This window comes from Vitis vinifera, chromosome 4 (genome assembly GCF_030704535.1).
Source record: "Vitis vinifera cultivar Pinot Noir 40024 chromosome 4, ASM3070453v1".
Classification (NCBI taxonomy): Eukaryota; Viridiplantae; Streptophyta; class Magnoliopsida; order Vitales; family Vitaceae; genus Vitis; species Vitis vinifera.
Window position 1 is genome coordinate 19,385,182 of NC_081808.1, and position 21,308 is coordinate 19,406,489.

At 33.8% G+C, this 21,308-nt stretch overlaps 1 protein-coding gene and 1 non-coding gene across 3 annotated transcripts; both read right to left on the bottom strand.

Annotated features, from left to right (window-relative positions):
* Nucleotides 1–10,293: 10,293 nt before the first annotated feature.
* On the bottom strand, nt 10,294–13,685 carry LOC100263342 (zinc finger protein GAI-ASSOCIATED FACTOR 1). The gene is made up of 4 exons (XM_002271922.5): nt 12,561–13,685; nt 12,076–12,472; nt 11,763–11,977; nt 10,294–11,346 (listed from the first exon to the last, which is right to left on the bottom strand). The coding sequence occupies exons 1-4, from the start codon at nt 12,697–12,699 to the stop codon at nt 10,577–10,579; spliced, it is 1,521 nt and encodes a 506-aa protein (XP_002271958.2). The 5' UTR covers nt 12,700–13,685; the 3' UTR covers nt 10,294–10,576.
* A 1,311-nt stretch (nt 13,686–14,996) lies between these two features.
* On the bottom strand, nt 14,997–18,361 carry LOC100852945 (uncharacterized). 2 transcript variants are annotated; one of them, XR_009465536.1, is made up of 2 exons: nt 18,310–18,361; nt 14,997–15,333 (listed from the first exon to the last, which is right to left on the bottom strand). It is a non-coding gene; the product is annotated as an uncharacterized LOC100852945 (transcript). The 2 variants fall into 2 exon arrangements; XR_009465535.1 differs by having other exon boundaries at nt 18,306–18,361.
* Nucleotides 18,362–21,308: the final 2,947 nt, after the last annotated feature.

Below are 21,308 nucleotides of genomic sequence, written 5' to 3' on the forward strand. Positions count from 1 at the left end.
AAGTTATGATCACCAACTACTATTTTGACTATTTTAAAAAAAAAAATCAAAAATCATGATTACCAATTACAGTTTTGTGATGTGAATACCCACATGAATAAGACACACATCACATTGAAAATTATTTTGAGAATAAAATTATTTTATGAATTTTCTGTTTTAAAGAAATCATTTTTGCCCAAAACTCCCATTAGTACCCAATAAGAAACATTTTTCTTATTATCAATGAATTTACAAAAATATTCCAAAAGCATTTTCATCTATTTACCAAAACAATTAAACTAAATAGTGAATTGATTGGAAAAATAAAGGTATTTTCTTTCTACAATTCTTATTTTAAGAAGTGGAAAAACAAATTCTTTTAGGTTGGCATTTTAAGTTTAACATTTTAAGTCTTTCCATTCCATTTTGATCCCATTTTGAAAGGAGAAAAATGGAAAAAAAAAATTATTTTTGTTATATTTAAGTAATTTTCCGATTATTTACCCACTTGAAGTCATATTATATTTTGTATAAGTGCATAATTGCCTTTAATTTTTGCACAAAGTTACAAAATAATATAATATTCTTCATTATGAGGGTATAAAATAGTATATTTATAACTAATTATATTTATATTGAGTGTAGTGCCAAATATTTTAATAAAATTATCAAAATATATTTTTATATCAAATTAAAGACATCAATTATTTAATTTCATATATTACTATTCTTTAAATAATGAGATCAATTAAAGTTAAATATTTTTATTACACCACTTACATATTTTTAATCAATATAAAATCAATATAATATAATATTTTATTTAAAAAAATTAAAGTTAAATATATATATATATATATATATATTTATATATAAAATTAAAGTTAAAACCGTAGTTGGTGACTACGGCTTTGACTGTTTTTAAAAATAGTCAAAGTCGTAGTCACCAACTACGGTTTTAAACTTAAAGTTAAAACCGTGGTTGGTGACTACGGTTTTGACTATTTTTAAAAAATAAAACCGTAGTTACCAACTACGGTTTTATGACGTGGCAATCTACGTGGCGCAAACACATTAGATTGGACATTATTTTAGAAATGGGGGTACTTTATGGATTTTTTTTTTTAAAGGTAGTCTTTTGGGTCAAAGCTCCTTTTATTTATATTTAATTTTTAAAATATTTTTTGTCCGTTTTCTTAAACAATTTGAGAAAATTTTGAAAAAAAAAAGTACATTTTTGGGTGACCTTTGATATTCTTTCTCTTTTATATTTACCTACTTTTCATTTTATAGAAAGTACAAAAATGTGAAATACACCCAAACATGGCATAAATTATTTGATTTATTTCTTTAATTTTATCTTAAACTATCAAATCACATAAAAGAAAATATTTTGAATTTTTGTTCCCTCTTCTTTTATTTTATTTTTTTAAACATTTACTTTCAAAATTAATGCTATAGCTAGGAAGTGTTTTTCAAAACAATTTTAGAGTAATTATTTGCTATTTTAAGAAACAAAATTGCTTTTAGGAATTGAATGGTGAAAATTAGTTTTCTATTTTATGTTTGATTGAGTTAATAAAAAAGTTAATTACAGTTTAAAATAAGTAAAACAAAAAATTTGTTTGAAATATTTTTTTAAATTTACAAATTTATAAAATAAGTGAAACAAAAAAAACTCTTGGAAGTTTTTTTTAAATACAATGTCTTCTTTAGTTACTTGATTTTATAAATATAAATAATTTTTAGATTTATATTTTATTAAAATTAAAAAAATTGATCCATTCTTAAAATGATTTACATAATTTTAAAATTTTAAAAATATATATCAGGAAAAAAAAAAAAACCATCATTTTCTAGGTAGCATAACAAGGGTAGAGAGCTTAATTGGATTTGAGGTTTGGTTCCATATTATTGTATCGATGCATTGATTGAGGGTTTGTAGTTGTCATCATAGTGAGAGTTTGTTGTTTATGTGTAATTTATTTATTTATTTAAAAAATAAAATAAAATTGGTGAAACTATCTTTTTAACAAAATAAATAAATAAATAAAACTGAAATCTTGTTTTTATAATAACAAATTGAGATTTTTTTTAAATAAATTGAAATTTTTTAATATAATAAATCTAACCATTTTCTTAGAATTATGCATTTTTAATAAATTTGAAACTTTTTTTTAAGTAATAAATTTAAAATCATTTTTATAAGATTGAAATAATTTTAAAAAAATAAATTGCAAATTTTTTTTAATAAAATTGAAAAGCTTTTTTCTTAAACAAAACATCAAATCATATTTTCAATAAATTTTTATAATAAAATTGATAAAACAAAGGCTATGAATAATTAAGGAAAATACCCAAAAAGGGGTGGGGGTGAATTGGGTTTTTCAAAATCTTTTTCCACACAATAATATATGCACAAAATAAATAAAGGAAAGAGATAAAGTTAGAGAATTCAAACTCGGGTTTATAGTGGTTCGGCACTCTTTTGCCTACGTCCACTCTCCTCAATCTCCTAACCGAGTGAGGGTTCCACTAACTTGAAGCTTCAATCAAACTTTCAATCTTCTTACACTTGGATTCCGGCTCCAATGGGCTCTTACACAATCTCTTCAAGATTTGAACTACTTGAAGGCTTTCACACTCAGTTTACACAAAGATGAAACTCTCAACCTAGCTTAAGGATGGCTCAAGTACAAGAGAAAGCTAGGATGATTTACAAGAGTGCACTAAGAATATGCAAGTAATGGTTTAATGCACTAAGAAAGAAATGAGAGCTTTTTGATCAAGAACTGGTAGGTAGACAATTGATTGTAAAGGTTCTCTTAGTCATAAATGAAGTGGAGCTCTCAATTTATAGGTTTCTAAGCTCGGGAGACAAAAACAGCAGAAAGTAGCCTCGACCGGACGAGCAAAGGGTCGACCGGATCACTAGCCGTTGGAGCATTTAATGCATGACAGGTTACAGTTGCCTTGACCGGACCTCGACCGGACAAAGGTGAGGCTCGACCGGGAAGAGAAAGCTATTGGGAGAGAGAGAAGGTTTTTGTGCCTCCCTCGACCTGACCTCGACCGGACAAGGGAAACCGGTCGACCAGTTCCCAAACCGGTTGAGCCGGTTGGCCATAGCCTCGACCGGTTGAGCCTTTTGACCTCGAAAACCTATCATTTTTTATTTCTTTCTTTTCCAATACTTAGGCAAGGTCTTTAGGTGAGTTAATATGTCAATTTTGAATCAAATTGCCTAAGGTATATTTGATAAAACTCGGGTTTTAAAGAAAATCAAGTTTTAAAGAATAAACCGAGTTTTCTAAGATGCATGAAAAGGTATGAACATCCTAAGTGCACTCATGCTATCATCTTACATTCATTTCCTATGATCTCAAGTCTTCCAAGGGTCTCGATCTTGTATACATTTGATCATTTGATGAATTTTCGAGTTTATACCTGAGATTCTTAAACATTAAACCAATTAGTTACTTAACCATGGTTTGTTATCATCAAAACCTGATTAGGAGAACCCTTAGGCTAACAAAAATTAAAGTAAATAAAATTGTAACAATTACTCTTTTCTTAATAAAAGTCATTTCTTGTAAATAAAATTATATTGAAACATTTTTAATGAAATGACATTCAATCAATTCTTTTAATAGCAATAAATCAAAATAACTTTGGAGAAAATGAAATTGAATGCGATTAAGTATTAATAAAATCAGTTGTTGTAAATAAGTCCAGACTTCAAAAAAAAAAAAAAAAAAGGAAATTGAAATCATTAGTTTGAAATTATTTTTGATGCAAATATTATTCTCTAAAACCTTTTAGAATTGTGTTGTAAATTTGTAATGATCAAAATTTTTAAATCATTTTAATAAATCAATTTATATTTATTTGCATGACTCGTTATATAAATATTAATATTTTTTTAATATTTATGATTAATTAATTATCATAAGTCAAATATTTTTACCGAGACTTAGAAGGGTGTTGTACCTTATCATCGTACCTTCTCAATCGATAATTTAGTCACATTTAATTTTATTTATTATTATTTTTCCTTTAAAAACAAATCAAAATAAGTGGAAACTCCAATTTTTAAAAATCAAAATTTCATAAATAAAAACGAATCTTTCTCATCGAGTGAGAATACACCTGAAAAATGCATATCCACATAGTACAAACTATAAAACTTGAAAATAATGGTAGCTTGTTATATTTACACCAAATCTTAGGGCGTGTGTTAGTGAAATTAATCGATCATTCTTGCATGTCATCCAATGGCTTTCTTCTTCTATATCCTTCATGCCAATGGCAAGATGATAATATTGGATTAGAGTTTAATCAAGGGGGCAAAGTAATAAAAATTTTACCCAAAATTTCATTTGGTATTATTAAAATTGCCCAATAATTTAATAAATTTTAGTAATCATTCATCACTCTGTTTCCACTTAAAACTACATTGGTGTCTTTTCCAAAAGGAAAAGTGAGATCCAAGGTCCAAATCACAAAGAAAGATTGGGCCGGGCTTGAGGTTGATAACAGAACGATTGCTCGGCCCATGTCCAATGGAAAATGGAACATTCTATTTGATCGTTGTCTCTGCAATCAGTTCATTTTTTGTTTAAGTTTTGAGTCCAGTGGAACAATTTCTGCTTCATGTAAATTAAAGGATGTTTCTTAGATGGGCATTTGGATTAACGTCCTGTTTGGGATAATATATTGCTTTTTACCACAGATGGAATTTGAAGTTGAAACCACATTCACAATTTTTGAAGGGTAATATTGGCATTATAATTTTTTTACTAAACATCAAATTTTTTTTTTTGGCATAAACGAATTCATATTAATTTTTTTTTTTATTTCATAAGTTCTTTGAACAAAATTAATCAAACAAGTATAAAAATACGGAAAAAGAGCTTTTAACTTCTTAAAAATCTACTTATCAAGAGCTAAATATTGTTTTAAGCTTGTATTAATGGGATGATATGAGGAGGTTCATACAGGTGTATCATTTCAATTGGATGTTTGATTTTGAGAAATGACCAAGACTCACCATCATGATTAATGAAGGATCAAATTCTCAACCAACACCAATCAACAAAGTGTATAGGCGTGGGAAGACATAGACAATATATTCTAAAGAATCTTTCTGACAGAGGGGGAAGATCAGGAGGTGGGTGAGGCAAAATCTGCATCCTGTCCTTGCCCTTCTTCACAAGAAAAGCCATAGAAAGCCCCCCATGTTGTGTGCACGTCGAGTATGGCAGTGCATGAACCACACTCCTGTAAACAACACCCCGCCCCCTCCCACCCCCCCAAGCTTGCCAATTGATTCATCTGATTTTTCAAACAGCAGCTTCTCAAATCTGCTGTCTAACACCCTCAGTAGCATTTGTCACTGAATCTGTCTGGAGAAGTTGTTGTTAATGACAGCATCTCAGCCAAATAAAGATGATGAAGGCCAAGGATAGGGCCTTAGCTCACGGTACTGTTCTACCAACCAGGCAAAAAGTCTTTGGTTTATTTTATTATAAAAATAATTATTTATTTAAAAATTTTAGTTAAATACTTAAAACGATAAAGGATATTTATGTAAACAATGAGTTACTTAAAAAAAAAATATAAGAGGAGTTAGATTATAATTTAGGGATTAATTAATCATTTTTAATCAAATATTTTTTTATAGCAATTTTTTTCTATATTTTTGAAATAAAAATTTGTTTAAAAACTTGAAATGTTCTCTATATATTTTTATATTTTCAAATATTTCTTAGAAATAACTTTTATATATAATATTTTATTTTTTTATTATTCTTTGTGTTTATAAAATTATTTTTTAAGTCTTTAAAAAAATGAAAAACAATTAATATATGTTTTAAAAAGAATATCCTATTTTTGATAACAAATTTTCAAAAAAGTTTTCATTTTCTGTAAAAAAAAATTATTAAATGTATTTTTGAATATACAAAATAGTTTTTTATTTTTAACAATGTAAAACTATTTTTAAAAATAATTTTCAAATGAATTCCAAAATTGATCATTCCCAAATCACTAAATAAAATCTAAGTTTATAGTATATTGGATAGAGGAATAAGTTTTTAAAACTATATAAAATCTAAGTTTATAATATATGGGATAGAGGAAGAAGTTTTTAAAACTATATATTTTTTGTCCTTTTCGCTACATGGATAAGTTTTACACACGGTAAAAGTAAACTCTATCACATGAGGACATTTCAAATAATAATAAAATAAAATAAAAAATTTGTATCTTTTAGGCTTATTACTTATTAAGGAAGAGCTTTCAAAAAGAAAAATTAGTCCAAATATTAAAAAAGTTAAAAGTACTTATTAAAATCACTCTTAAATGGGTTCTAAAATATTTATTATCGCTGTTAATAATGAATTCAAATGAAAGGTATTTTTAGAAGATACCGTATTTTTTATTTTTGGTATTTCCGCTTTCAGAAAATAGCTCTCATATTTTTAATTTTTTTAGAAAATTAAAAAATATTTTCAAAAAACTGTTGTGAAACAGGATCTTAATCTTCTTCTCCTTTTTAATTACTCGTTCAACGTATAGGGGCAGTCATGGAGGGGACCAGGATGACCAATGACCATTCATAATGTAGGCATCTGAGCCAAGCGGGCCTACCCCTGATTCTCCCACATGCCTCCTCTACCCTCTCAATATATCTTCAAGTCGATACCCTCCTTTCAGAAAAGCCAAAAAACAAGTTACTGAAGTCGCAGATGAATTTCCATCCATCCACTATTATTCCGTATAAGCCCTTTTACCCTTTACAGTATGCTTTTACATTTTAGGTAAGTAGGACAGAAGCACATTGACAAGCCCAATTTGCATTCACTGTCTCTCTGCATGTTCAAGAGCATTAAAGCAAGACCCAGAAAACTTGGTGAATGAAGGATGATGGGAGAAGATTTTCAAGTTGAATATGGAGGGACATGGATTGAAGTTTGGTCAGTTTTTTCATTGAAGCTGTCTGAACTTTTACAATCCCTTTAATGTTGAAATCTTAGAACATAGATTACTTTTCTTTAGAACAAGAATATTTTTCTAATTTTGGGAAAATTTTCAGCTAATTTCTTTAAAGCATCTTAGGTTAGAAAAGGAAGAGTTGATGATTCCTCAAAGAGGATAAGAAATGAATAAATTATCATAATTTATTATCATGAGAAGTGAATTTATTTTTTCATTTTATATGTATAGAAAAGAGAAAATAAATAAATTTAATTATTTCTTTTTAGTTATGAATGGTTGTACCCAATTTAACCTTCCATCATTTCATTTACACGTGATGTCTATCAAAATCCAACTTTCTTGTTTTCTATCCACCAAACCAACTTTGTTTTGTTTGCTCAAAATTGTCGACTCTCACTTATATGCCCAAGCAGCACATATCATGGTCTGGTAATACCTAAAATTGATACTATGGATGAAGTTGTAGCTACATTGACAATCATGTTAGCTTATAATGTGTAAAGACTATTAATTTTTTTTGTCTTTTCTTTAGATCAAGAGCACTCTTTCGGATTCTCATGACTCTACTTTCATCTTTATATGTGCGCCCATTGGAGTAGAGGGTACCTAAAGATACTAATTTTTTTTTAAAACATTTAAACGTGCCCTATGTGAGTACAATAAATTTATAGGCTACATTGTTTTCCATGAGAACCTTTCTATCATGTATAATTTGGTAGGTATTAAATCAATCCTTATAGGAAAACATACAATAGGGAAATCATGAATTAACAATCTACTCATCGTTAAAGTTACTGATAGCAACTAAAAGGATATATGCATTATCTAAATTTTTTACTCTACAATTGCCACATCACCATAAGTGTAAGTTATGAACTTGAGCTAATTCACCTAGGTTAATCACCCAAGATGGGGGATAGGGGATGAATTGGGTGAGGTTTAATTTTGCAAAATTTTAGCCAAATGAATCTATACAATCCCCATGTTCTCGATGTTGCACCTTGTGTTCCTTCTTAATGGATACCTCAACCTTATGGTAATGCTAGTGGTTCAAACATCTTTTTTTATGTTCAAAGATTTTTTCAAGATCACTCTTGAAAGTTTTAGAGATGGAGAACTAAGGCAATAAGGGTAACTACATTATTGTGCATCGGATACAACTCAATGAAATCATCTATTTGTACCAAAAAAAAAAACCTATAAAACATTTCTAAAGAGCAATTCTAAACTTAAATTCACATAAACACTAATAAAAATATAAAAGTCATATCAAAATTTGTAAAATAGAGGACTAACGTCCCAATGGGACATTTGGATTCCAATTTTGTGTAGTGACCATTTTTCATGTTTTCTCCAAAATGTAACCTAACTTATTTATCATAGTCATGAAGCTCTAATCACTTCAAATACACATAAACCTCAAAGCCAAATAGTTTTGAATTAGTTTGAAGTTGACTATAATCAATAAGAACTTCGGAAGAAATCCAACTTAGTGCATAAATGGAACAAAAAAATTGTCAACTAAACGAATACATCAACACAACTCAACAAATTGGTCTTTAATGAATGTACATTCTTTCATTTGGAGAATGAACTATCATTTTTTTTAAATACAAGTGATTCATAAAAAACTTCATCATATAGAAAATTTTCACTTTCAATTATAACTTGGCAGTCATATCATTTTTTGAAATATCGTGAAGTTCCTTCTTGCCCTAATACAACAAAATAGACATCAATTGTTTTTTTATAAGTATATCTTAGACATCACTCCTAACAAAGTCTTCCTACCTTTTATTACTTTGAACAACCCACTTATATTAACAAGGCAAACATCTTAACTTATTATAAATTAAATTCACTTTTTATATCAAACTTACGCTATCTTATGTCTATTAACCTTAACTCTCATATTAGTTTATTGTGAGAAGCCAAGAAAAACAACAAAACACACACACACACATAAAGTGCAAAACAATTTACATTTAGTTTAAAGCCTACATTAGATGGCAAAATGACGAAGAACTTCTATTATTGTTCCACAATATTACACTTATAAAACTCTCATTTTTTTAAAGCCTACAAAAAAAAAAACCTCTTTCAATGAAAATCTTTTTCTATATTTTTTTTAATTACATAGAAATATTATATACAAAAACTAATTATTTAATTAAAAAATAGATATTTTTTTATAAAAAGAATCTGATAATTTATTTTGTAATAAAATACAATTTTCTTATACCAGGCTTTTAATAAATAAAAAAAATCAAACATTTGTAAACAAATACACTTGAATAGAATTTGAAACCCTCTGCAACATGAAGTATCAAACACTTCTCAACATTTATGGTTGAGGGGTGGCAATAGACGGATGGCTTCATTTTTTAAGTTGACTCTCCACTACCACAACAACCATTGAACTTAGGAAAATGTTATTATACTCTACTCCAATTTTATGATGAGATTTAGCTCATTTAATCAAAGTATAAATAAATATGATTAAGATATAATGGTACAAATAGATGAAATTATAATATAAATAATGAGCTTTAAAAATATGCATTTGGTACCATTTGATTGGTGATATTTTTCTGAGAACCATAGAAAAAGATTAAAAAAAAAAAATAGGGCATTCATGCTATGAATGTACCCTTAAACTTTAGACCACGGAGAGTTGCATGTATCACATTTTTAAACCAATGGGACTCCCAAGATCCCTTCCCCTTGGTGTTAAAGACACAAGGAATCTGAAAATGAGTCAAATGCACTCCCCCCAGCTACCACCTCAGTTAGGGACTGGAGTACAGATACCACATCAAAATCCAAAATTTCACGTAAACATGATTGACACCCTATGACTCTGAGAATATCAAGAGATGAAATCATGTGGTTGGCAGGGATTACAGAATTGGGATTCAGTGATCTACTACCATCTATCAGGAAAAGGTACACCAACTCTGCATCCTGAATTCCTCATACTACAGTAGTACAGTGATGCCCACCCATTTAATTCTGCATGTGCCATTTCAGTGAAGGAACTCTCCATTCCAGGGAAGAATGGATTCAGGACACTCGCCCTCTAAACCACCAATAAAATGTGTGCCCGGCGGCCCGCTCACTGCCCTGCACAACATTTTATCACTTAACCACACCAGTACACTTCCTCTCCTCTTCTATGCGTGATCCCAAATTGGTTCATCATTTTTCCAGAAAAGCCTTCAACGGATGAAGTTGAAATGTGTAACCACCCTTACATATTTTTAAAGAGTCCACACAAAATTTAACTAAAATTCCAGTATAGGTGAAATATAATGGAGACTAATACATTAAATTTTTATTATTATTCAAATGGAAATGCTGAGGTGGCAAAATTTGTAGAGGTCTTGGAAGGAGGGGAAACTATACAGTTGAGGAGCTAAAGACCCAAAAGGACCCAACTGCCTATGGCCCTGTTCTCTGTCTGCAGGATGATAAAAATTACACAACAAACATTGCTTTCTACTTTCTAATGCCAAGAGAGACCAGAAGCCACTGTACAACAACCACCTCCCCACATGCCTATCTCATAATGATTTCTTCATTCCCTCTCATGTCATCAGCCCCTTCCCATGTCTTTGCCTGCAAATTCCCCGCCTCTATATGTGGCCGCTGCTGCAGCCACATCAAGGCCTCCTCCAATGGAAGTGATTAAAGCTGATAACCCTCCAGAGGGGCTGCCACTTGCTGCCATCCCCAACCCCAAGAGATCTAAGGTAGTCTGCTTTGGACCAAACAAGGAAGGAGTTCCCATCATTAGTTCCTTCAGCCCGGAACCTTCATCGCAGGGAAGCCCAAGTCCCAGCCCTGCAGCCACAGACGTGCTTTCTGGCTCCATTTGCTGGCGGTTCCACTGTAGATTCTCTTGCTGCCCGGATGAAGAAGTAGATGAAACTATTCCAAAACCACGCAGCAGAGAGGCATTTGTTGCAGCCGCACCCATTTGAGCTGCCTTCTGTAGTAGGGCTGTGGCAGACATGGCAGGCTGTGGTGGTGGCGCATATTGCCTGCGCTCTTGCCCAGCAGTTCCAAAGATTGACGATCCGTGATTGGTAGATAAGCAGAGAGAAATGGGCTCTGTGGAAGAAGATGGTGTGAGTTCAGTTGGGCGATCAGGACGAGTCATGACTCGGCTTAAGCCCGAGAATCCAGTAGCTTGGGGTTGTTGTAAGCTTGCCGATGCAGTGGATGAAACAAACAAGCTGGCAAATGCACTACTGCTGGTGGTACCATTACTGCTCGAGCTAGTACTGCTACTACAGCTTGCATTTAGGCCGGTGGCAGCTGGTGGGGCTTCTTCCAAGATCTGAGTTGGATTCTCCGGCAACTCTGGTACAGAGCCCAAAAGAAGTTTAAAAAAAATGGGGTTAGCTGTTTAGAAAGGAGGGAAAGTTAAGCTTTTCTTTAATGGAACTTTAGAAGAAAAGGAGAGCCAATCATGGCATCCTTTCCCAAACCCACTTCTCTCATCTTTTTAGCTTTTGAATCTCTTGGGTTTCTTTATCAATATTGCACAGAGATTGAATCTTCCGTCGAGAAGACGAAAGCCCCTCTAAGCTGATATGAATGAAACATGTATTTTCAGATGAGAACAAACCTCAGTAACCGACAAAACTGCTAGACTCCAAGATTTAGAGAGAGAGAGTGAAACAACAAAGATTTTGTTGTTTTTTCTCTAACAAAATCATATCCGACAAAAATCAACCAAAACCATTTCAAAATTATCCAATTTCGGATCTTGTTACCTGGACTCTGTATCGGCAAAACTGCTGATATTACAGCAGTTGACGGAGCAACAGCTGGTGCAGGGGGAGGAGGAGGGGGAGGCGGCGGCGGGGGTGACTCGATCTTTGGGTCTTCATCTGAATTTGGATTGGCTACCGCTGTCTGAGTCTGGGTTTTGGCGCTCTCCTCCGCCAACGCGTCGCAGAAAGCCCTGTGGGTGATGAAGCTATCCCTCCTTCAAATAACCAAAGCAAAGAGCTTTCAAGATCCCAAAACCCCAAAAAACCATACTTGAAAAGATGTAGAATGTACAAGAAGGAAGAAACTAAGAACCTTGAAAACAAAGTCCCACAATCGCACTTGTACTCCCTTGTTCCACAAATCTTCGAGTGAGCTTTCCAATCAGATTGAACTGCGTATTTCTTCGAACACTTGTCGCATTTCCACTTCTTCTCCCCATGTTTTCTGCAAAAATGCTTCTTTATCCCCGTCAAATCGCCCAAAGCTCTCGACGGTTCGTGATGAACGCAAGATGGCTCTGGACAAACATACACTCGCTTCCGAACCTCTTTACTTGACCTCTGCCGCAGCTTCCATGGAAGATTATGACCCCGGCGATGAAGCTGCAAGTTCTGGTCTCGCTGGAACCCTTTGTTGCAGATTTCACAAACAAATCGATTTGTCGCCATTAGAGTCTTGGGAGACAAAGCAATCACCTCCGCGTCCGGATCTGCAAAATTCGAACACCAAACGAAGCTCAACAATTTACCATTTCGCCAAACCTCCGTGGTATACTTTTGACGATCTATCGATTTTACCTGGCATTCCGGGGAGGTTTCGTTTTTTCTTGGGTGCGGGCTTGGGTGGCGCAGGTTGATTGCCGGTAGAAGACACGCTGGCCTCACCGGAAGCTGTAGAGACGGTCATCGCAGACGAATTATCTAAATCTACCGGCATCAGAACTGAAATTCTAGGGTTTGTTTCTATGGGATAAGAAGGGCATTTATCAAAGAATTCAAACTACTTTTTCTGATTGAATTTCTAGGGTTCCGACCCTGCTCTCACCAACCAGTCAATCTGCCTTTTTCTTTCACCTACCAGCTGATCCAAAATGAAAAGCTAGGAAAAAGAAAAAAGCTAAAAGATCAACCCAACCCCAAGTCTGCAAAAACACGAATCATGCGTAACCCAACAATCACCGTTGCTGGGCACCACAGAACAAATAATCGTCGGCGATAAACTCTGTCCCACACTCAAAAACCATAAAATTTTTCAGCGAAATAAATTGAAGCACCCCGAGATTAAAACCTTTTCCGAAAATTTCTCAAGTTTGCGACATTTCAGAACCCTGAAACCTAGCTTCCTTAAGCTCCCAACAATTCGTTGACGACAATCCACCACCTTCGACCACCCACCGATTCAGCCACCGGAAACGAAAGCCAATCCAAAGAGCTGCTTACAGAAATTAGAGAGAGAGTCTCAAAAGGGATAACAGAGACAAAGTCTGGGGTCTTCGTCACTCCCCTCTCTCTTATTCGCACACAAGAAAAGGCCAGAGATATTGATAGCAGCAATTAAAGACCAAAATGAATTGAAAAAAAAAAAAAAACAAGCAAACAAATTAAAGTCAAGACTCCAGACTCTAGACTCAAGAGTGACCTATGGTTAGTTTTTAACCCAAGGAGGAGTTAACTATAGTTAGAAGGGGGTTGGGGGGTGGTAGTGACCCATTTTCCAAGCAGAGGGAGATGCGGAATTATTGACCGTCCACCTGTCAGCCGGAGAGACCCGTCGGAGGTCCACGGACGGTGGCGATGGTGGCGGAAGTGGAGGGGGGGTTGGGAGTGTTGTCGTTTAGTGAAGTGTTTGAATTCCAGTTCCCTTCCTTGTTCATGACATGTGAAATTAATGGGTGCTAAGCAGAAGGCGAAGGGTGAAGGGTTTGAGGGCACCTTTCATTTTCATCACGCCCCATCCTCATTTCATTTCTTATTAAGAAGACTGCCTACTTGCCTGCCCCTTTTCTTCCTTAATTTCTGTCCTTATTCTACCTTTTACTGTTGCAACCCACTCCTGCTTTTAAATTACTTAGCCTAATTCTCTATCTTAATTGTGGGTTAACCCTTCGCTCTCATGTCTAATCCTCCAACTTTCACTTTTAATTAAATTGTTTTTAATCTTTCTCCATGTATCAAGGGTTCGGATTTAATCCTTTAATATTTGATTGGTTTTTAATTCAGTCATTTCTTCCTTAAATAATTAAATATTTAGCATAAGATTAATTGGCATCGCAATAGGGCACGTGGCAGCCCTAGGCCCGAAACCTTGATATTTGACTCTATGGTCTCCCCTGCTTGTGCAAACACAGTAACACTTACTGGACCCTTAACATATCTTTTGAAAATTAAACAACTGTCACGGTCTCCATGCCCCATGTGTAGGTTGGGGATAGTGTAGACGGAAGGAGAATAACGTTGAGGGAGTCTGAACTGAATGCCATTCACTTCTATTTATCTATTTATCCTGGTTTTTTATTTGAAGGTAGCACGCCTGTGTAATGATCCTCTCGATCACGTAATCACATATGTGATGTGAGGTGATTTTCTATTTTTTATTTTTTATTTTAACTAAAAATTAAAATCATAATTTTTTAATATATTTTTAAAAAAATTAACATAATTCAATTGAAATAAGCTTAAATTAATTTCTGGTTTTAAAAGTTATTCAAAAAATTAAATTTTGGGTTTAAAAGCTCGTCATAGGTTTGAAGGGCTGCTGCACAACCTATCAGCGAATAGTAATTGGTGGGCCCAGATGCAAGCTCATAAAGAAACAGTAGCATGGCATAGTACGTAACAATTGCACATGCACGCCGGGTCCCATTCCTTGACATATTAATGTATCATACATACAACACCATCAAATTACATGAACAGGAATTTCCTTTGTTTTAATGACCATTTTTATTTATTTATTTATTTATTTAGAGCAAGTGACGATAAGGATGATTTTTTAAAAGCAGAAGCTTGAACTGAGGATACAACCAAAAAGCCGGCACTTCTTTTCTCCACACTCCATCATTATTCGCATTGACTTTAGAATGCATTTCTTTTTGTAGTTCAAACTCTGCATTATTATATGCAGTGGGATGGGGCCTCTCTGTCCTTTAATTATCTCAGACTCCATCCCCTTCAAGCTTCCTCCAGTGCCCTATTAAATTCTCTGCTCTGCTGTAAAATACTAAATACCATGTGTTGGTGGCACCATACGACTTGGTCAGCCAGGCGCCCGAGATTTAAATTCACAATATCCTTAGCAATAAGTGTAAGCATTATATAACTAAGAAGACAAATTTAGAGCTACCACGCAAGCTGTTAGGCCGGCCAAACTAAAGATTGTTGATAATGACAACAAAAATATAATTGCTACTCAGGGGAGGAATATATGAATCCAGCAAACATCAAGAGGAACATAAGCTTCAAAATAATAAAACACCTACAAACAGAAGAACCAATATTCAATCCAGCTCTGTTTTGTTGGTGATGGAGCAACAGGAACCCACAGAATCACATGGGGGATACTTGCATCGTCCTGCAACACGAAAGAAAAGTATGGGTGAATCAGTAAAATACCAATCTCTGAGTCATTTGCAGGTTTCTTTTAAGAGAGTGCTACATCAAGTTACATCCACTCAAGTGACCATCAGCAAAAGTGAAAGTCTTTTATCTCTTCTCCACGAAGTTTGAGAAACAGATTCTAAAACGTTGCAAAAGGTCTAACCTCGTTCTTGACTCTTACTAACATCTATATGTGCTTTTTTCTTTTTTACATGCTACAAAGTTGAAATCTTCCTGTTCATGTTATTTCCAATACCCTTCTTCAATATATGGTATTTTCCCCATTCTAGTTATTGTGATGATAAATAGGATGTGGGGTCACAAGTAGCTACTTGAAAAGTATGGTTCAATGACTACTCATTCACTTCAGTTGTTCTTCCTCTACTTTTGAGAGAAATAAAAGTGGGGCGGGGGTGGTTCAATAAGTTCCTTCTCTTTAACACCTTCACTGGAAAAGGTGATTCCATCTCTTTACAATTTTGATAGAGACAAGAGGTGACCATGGTCCCAATAATGGCCCTGTCGTAATGATGTTGTAGCCTATCAGCATCTATTCTAAAACCGTATGTACAAGAAACAAAGAAGAGAGAAGAGAAACAATTTTTGATGGGTGTTTTAAGGTTTGTAACTATACTACAAGCTACCATCCGTAATGAATAAACAGTTAATATTTGATTGAATTCATCAAATTAAATGTATGAACGATTTCGCCTATGAACTAAAATACTTTGATACAAAAATTCAAATAAAAATAGTACCAATGGTCAAAACATCAGTTTTCATTATAGATCTATTGGTTAACATCATAGATTTTTACATAGTTTTCGTTACCTGAACTTATTGTAAATCAAGACATGCAGGTCAGTAATAATAACTGCGCTATTTTGGAAAGGCAGATCAAGTTTCGGCAGACACAAGGTACTCGTGGTCTATGCAGGCTAACTTTGTATCAGTGTCAAGAACTTGGGAAAACCATTAGCCTAGGATGACAGGATCTCAGTGATTACTATCATTAGACATTACTGTTGGACGACCGTTCCAAATAAACATCACAAGGACTATCTATGATTACCTGACAGTCCAATTAAGCCCTCGATAACAGAATCAAAAGTTAATGATAAGGTCCTCTACTTCCATTTCTTTCCCTCAACCCCACACCCATCTGCAACACCAACACCCTTCCCACTCACCTCAGCACAAACCCCACCCAAAACCTTCTCCAACCCCAACCAAAGCCCAAAAAAATAAGGAGAGAGAGAGAGAGAGAGAGAGAAAGAGCAAAGTTCTTGCTAAAATGACTCAAAAGCATTGTTGACCAGAAAAATGAAATTATTAAGGGCAGTTAGGTATTTATAATTTACAACAATGACATTGCAAAGTGCAGAGAATTTAAAAGAATAATAAAGTAAACCGAGCATTCATGTGATCATGCAGAGTCAAGCTTGTTATGATTATGTCAATCAGTGAATGGACTCTATTGCTGCAATGCACTAAGCTCCTACATTATCCCCAACTTCTCATATTTAAATTAGCACCCATATTCCTTTTAATGGTTTAAAGTCAAACGACAGGGTTTTGCTGGATTCAACTGATTGAAAATGGGCATAAAAGGATGTGTGCATGGAACAACTTTAAGGAAAAAGATTTCTAATACCATTTTTATATAAATGTCAACATTTTGTTTTAAGTTTCTTCAATCATATTAATAAAAATTAAAGAAACTTTAACTGCATTGTGGGTGATTCCTAAAGAAACAGTTACCATATGCATTTTGGAAAAGGGACTGGCCGGGTGGATAGGCAGGCATTTATGAATTTGATCATGTAAGTTGCATGACCAAGTACCATATTTACCTTCAGCTGTCCTATCTTCCCATAATAAACAGTTAGAACTCATTCTTACTTAAGTTTGCTCCAAGCACCATCAATGTTCCCCGGATGCCTGGTTAAATAACCAGAAAAAGCTTTTAATTGGGAGCCACTTTTAACAGTTACTGAAACATCTGCCAAGGAAAACCCCACGTCATGATTTGTTTTTCAGATACCTTGGAGTTCTGAGGCAAAAGGCATTGTTCAAGACCTACTGTGGGAGTGTATGAGCCATGAAACAGAACAGATCAGAATATATGAATGTGATTAAGGAGATATTTTTTTGTTTGAACTTGCAGAATCCTTCAACTGATTAGGAATTTTGAGCTATCTTCTCAAATTTCAAGTCATCACCACCCAGCTCCCACAGCAAAGCATTAACAATTGACATATCTTAAGCAAGTACTCTTTTTTTACATATGCATAATATAACATTTAGAATCAATCAGCTTTATATAAAAAAAGAATATATAATAATGACTCACCATCTTTCATGTTTTAATAAACTGATATACAATAATATATATAAATCCAAAGGCTGTTTTTAGATTTCTCCTCTTAGAGGAGTTTTTATTTTCCCTTTTTATTTTTGTAAATCATGGGATAAGATGCCCAGGGATTTTGATTCTTCAAAACTTCAACCAAATTTTTTCAAACTATTTTGGAGTGTTCTGTTAGATCCTACATGAAATATATGAAACCATGTTAAATAGTTTTGCTTGTTCAAAAGTGTAACAAACCAAAACAAAGCCCTTCTTTTTTCATTAACTTTTGCGGTGCTTTATCAAGATAGAGTTAAATTGCCATCTTTCTTATGTGTTATTTGTTTCTTTTTTATTTTAAAAGAGGCCATTTGTATGAAATCTAAAAATGCAGCACAAATAGAGGAAGAAATATATATATATATATATAGATATAGATATAGATAGATATATATATCTAGAACAATCGATATGCAATGAACAAATACATTTTGCAGATCATTGAAAATTTTTTGCAAGCATTCATATCAAAAAGAAAGAATCAAGAATGATGAACACCTAAGAAAAATCATCAAAAGCATAAGCAATATGCTTACATACTATAATTATCCATCTGGAAATGGCATTCCTGCAACTCCTGAAATTCACCATAAGTGCCTGAAAAAGTATCAAAAATTGCCAACAGACAACAGTAAAAATTTGTGAATGAGATATAAGAGTTGGCATCAAAATATTAAAGTAAAAGATCTTGAATAATCAATGCATATGTGCAAAATCATCACAGTTATAAAACTTCTAGTCAAATTATCACATTACAATCATACCAAGTGATATTTTATTTGTTTTTATCCAAAAAACAAAAACCAAGTGATATTTTATTGTATTTGTTTAATATTGCTAAAGGCTTCCATCTATGATATTTCTTCCACATGAAGCCAATTATGCCACATTAGGCCCTATTGGCCAGCAATGCAGCATTCCCTTCTTAATATGCTTAAAGTCTCTCAAGCCCATTCCCCCTTGACCTGAAGCTAAGATGCCTGTCCCATCTCAGCATTTTGTCTAGCATAACGCCATCTAATATATGGGTTTCATTGAATCAGGTGTGTAAGCTGGACACTGAAAAAGCTTTCGACCATATTCAGTTTTGAGTTTGGTGGGCTGGGGAAAATGGAGTGTCTGAATAAAATTTATATATCCGTAATTTTCTGTGTTGGTAAATGGGACTTCTACTGGATTTTTTCAGAGCTCAAGGGGATTGGGATAAGGTGATCCCCTCTCTCCTTATCTGTATATTCTGGTGATGGAGGTGCTGAGTCACGTCATCCAAAGGGCAGTGAATGAGGGCAAGGATCAATGCCAAGATAGAGGCTATGCATGCCTTCATGACTGGATAGTATTCAGAGATGATGGAGTACCCTCAACACACTTCCCTGCATCTCCTCCTCGACCTTGACCTATCCTTTTGGCCTTTCCCTCCTTGGACTCTTTTCTATATGATGGTTTTGATGATGCCAAAGGGGTAGACATATGGCATTTGATAGTCTTTCATATAAGACATTTGACAGTCTCTTTGTTTTCAGTTTGCTTGCTCATGTTTTTAGTTCCTATGATTTCTCTTATGCATGGTTTATGTTATTTAGGCATGTATGGTTTATTTACTTATAGGCTATGCTTATGTATTGGACAGATGATATACATATTATGATGATGGTTACTACTTTCACTTGACTTGAATAACAAGTTTTAGCTTAATGCTTTTTAGCCCAACAAAATGCATGTAGGGAGAGCTTTTTTTTCAACCCTAGGTTTTGCCATTATCAAAAAGGGGGAGATTGTTAGCCCAAGGTTTTTCAAAGGCAACTAGTAAGATATTTTGATAATAATAAAATAAGGGATCAGTATTTCATGTTTTCAAATGAAGCTCATGCAGGAAAAAAATTATCTTAAAAAGTTAGAGGGCTCATGATCAAGAAGAAGATGCAATTTAAGTCACGTTCTCAAGACGAAAGCTTTTTGGTTAAGGTCTTTGTACAAATTTTAATGCTATGTAAGGCTAGAAAAAGGTGCAATCAAGATAGGCAAATTCCTCCAAACTTTTCCTAAGCACCCAAATTATCAAAGATGAACCTAAAGTAAGTTTTTCATGGAAAGTATTATTTTAAATAATCCATCTTAAAACATTTTTAAAACCAGATGCTCTTGAAGTCCTTTTCAACACTAAAAAGGTTTTCAAACAAAAATTACATCGAGGGCCTTAATAATTTTGTGCTAAAACTCATAAAATGGAAGCAAATGGAGGTTGGGACCATAGGGCGGTCAATCGGTGGTACCCCTACTTGGTGCCTCCATGTGTGTTCCAATAGGTCATCTTTGATAGTAAGTTATGGAGAGTAAATTAGCTCAACAAGGAGATCAATTGACCTAGTCAACCGATGTAGTAGGATTGTCTCCCAACGGTCACCTGCAATACATTAATTGTTCAATTGCTAGCTAGGTGGTTGATTAGACAGTTGATCAAGGCAATGATTATTTTGGCTCCAACAACCACTCGACTTTCATTTCATATAAAAAGGTTCCTTATCTCTCATTTATATTCTTTCAACGACCTAACATTTAATAACACTCATTATGAGAGTATAAAAAGAATTAAAGAGCACATTTATTCTTCCAACTTGCAAATCCTCAATTGTACCTTTTCCTAGTCTCACATAACATTAATATTTTGACAAAGACCTTAACCAAAAAGCTTCCATCTTGAAATCTTGACTTGAATTGCATCTCCTTCTTGATCATGAGCCCTTTAACTTTATAAGATCAAAGGCTATAAGCCCATTCACAATGGGTTAGAATGTGGTATGCTGATTTAGCTCCTTACTTGCAAAGACAACAACAACTAACTAAAGATCATCCTCTCCTCATAAGGTGATCAATTACAAGAGTTTTCTTCCATACCATCTCCTGAACAAACAAATTGGCCTTAAGGCGCTTTGAAATTCTAAACTGTGTTAGTTTGAAACAAAGAAGATTCTCTTGTAGCCAAAAAATTGTAGTAAAAAAATCATTCTCAGGTTAGTTCCACACAAGCTTATCCTCCAAATCATCTTCCATTGACAAGGAACTCAGTAGCTACCCATTATAATCTCCTCATAGTCAAAGAAGTTTCTTCTGTAACCGAGGTTCCATTTTTGTTAGCCTAAGGTTTTGCAAAGGCAATCAATGAAATATTTGGACAAAGACCTTAACCAAAAAGTTTTCATCTTGAGATCTTGACTTGAATTGCATCTCCTTCTTGATCAAGAGCCCTTTAACTTTATAAGATCATTTTTCTAGCATAGGCTTCATTTGAAATCATTAGATACTAATCCTCATTTTTTTTATCATCAAAATATTTGATTGATTGCCATTGGAAAAACTTAGGCTAATAAAAATGGAACCTCGGTTACAAAAGAAACTTCTTTGACTATGAGGAGATTGTAATGGGTTCTTTGTTGTACCCACTAAGTCCCTTGTCAGTGGAAGATGATTTGGAGGATAAGTTTGTGTGGAATTAAACCAAGAATGATTCTATCTCTATCAGGTCCTACTACAATTTTTTT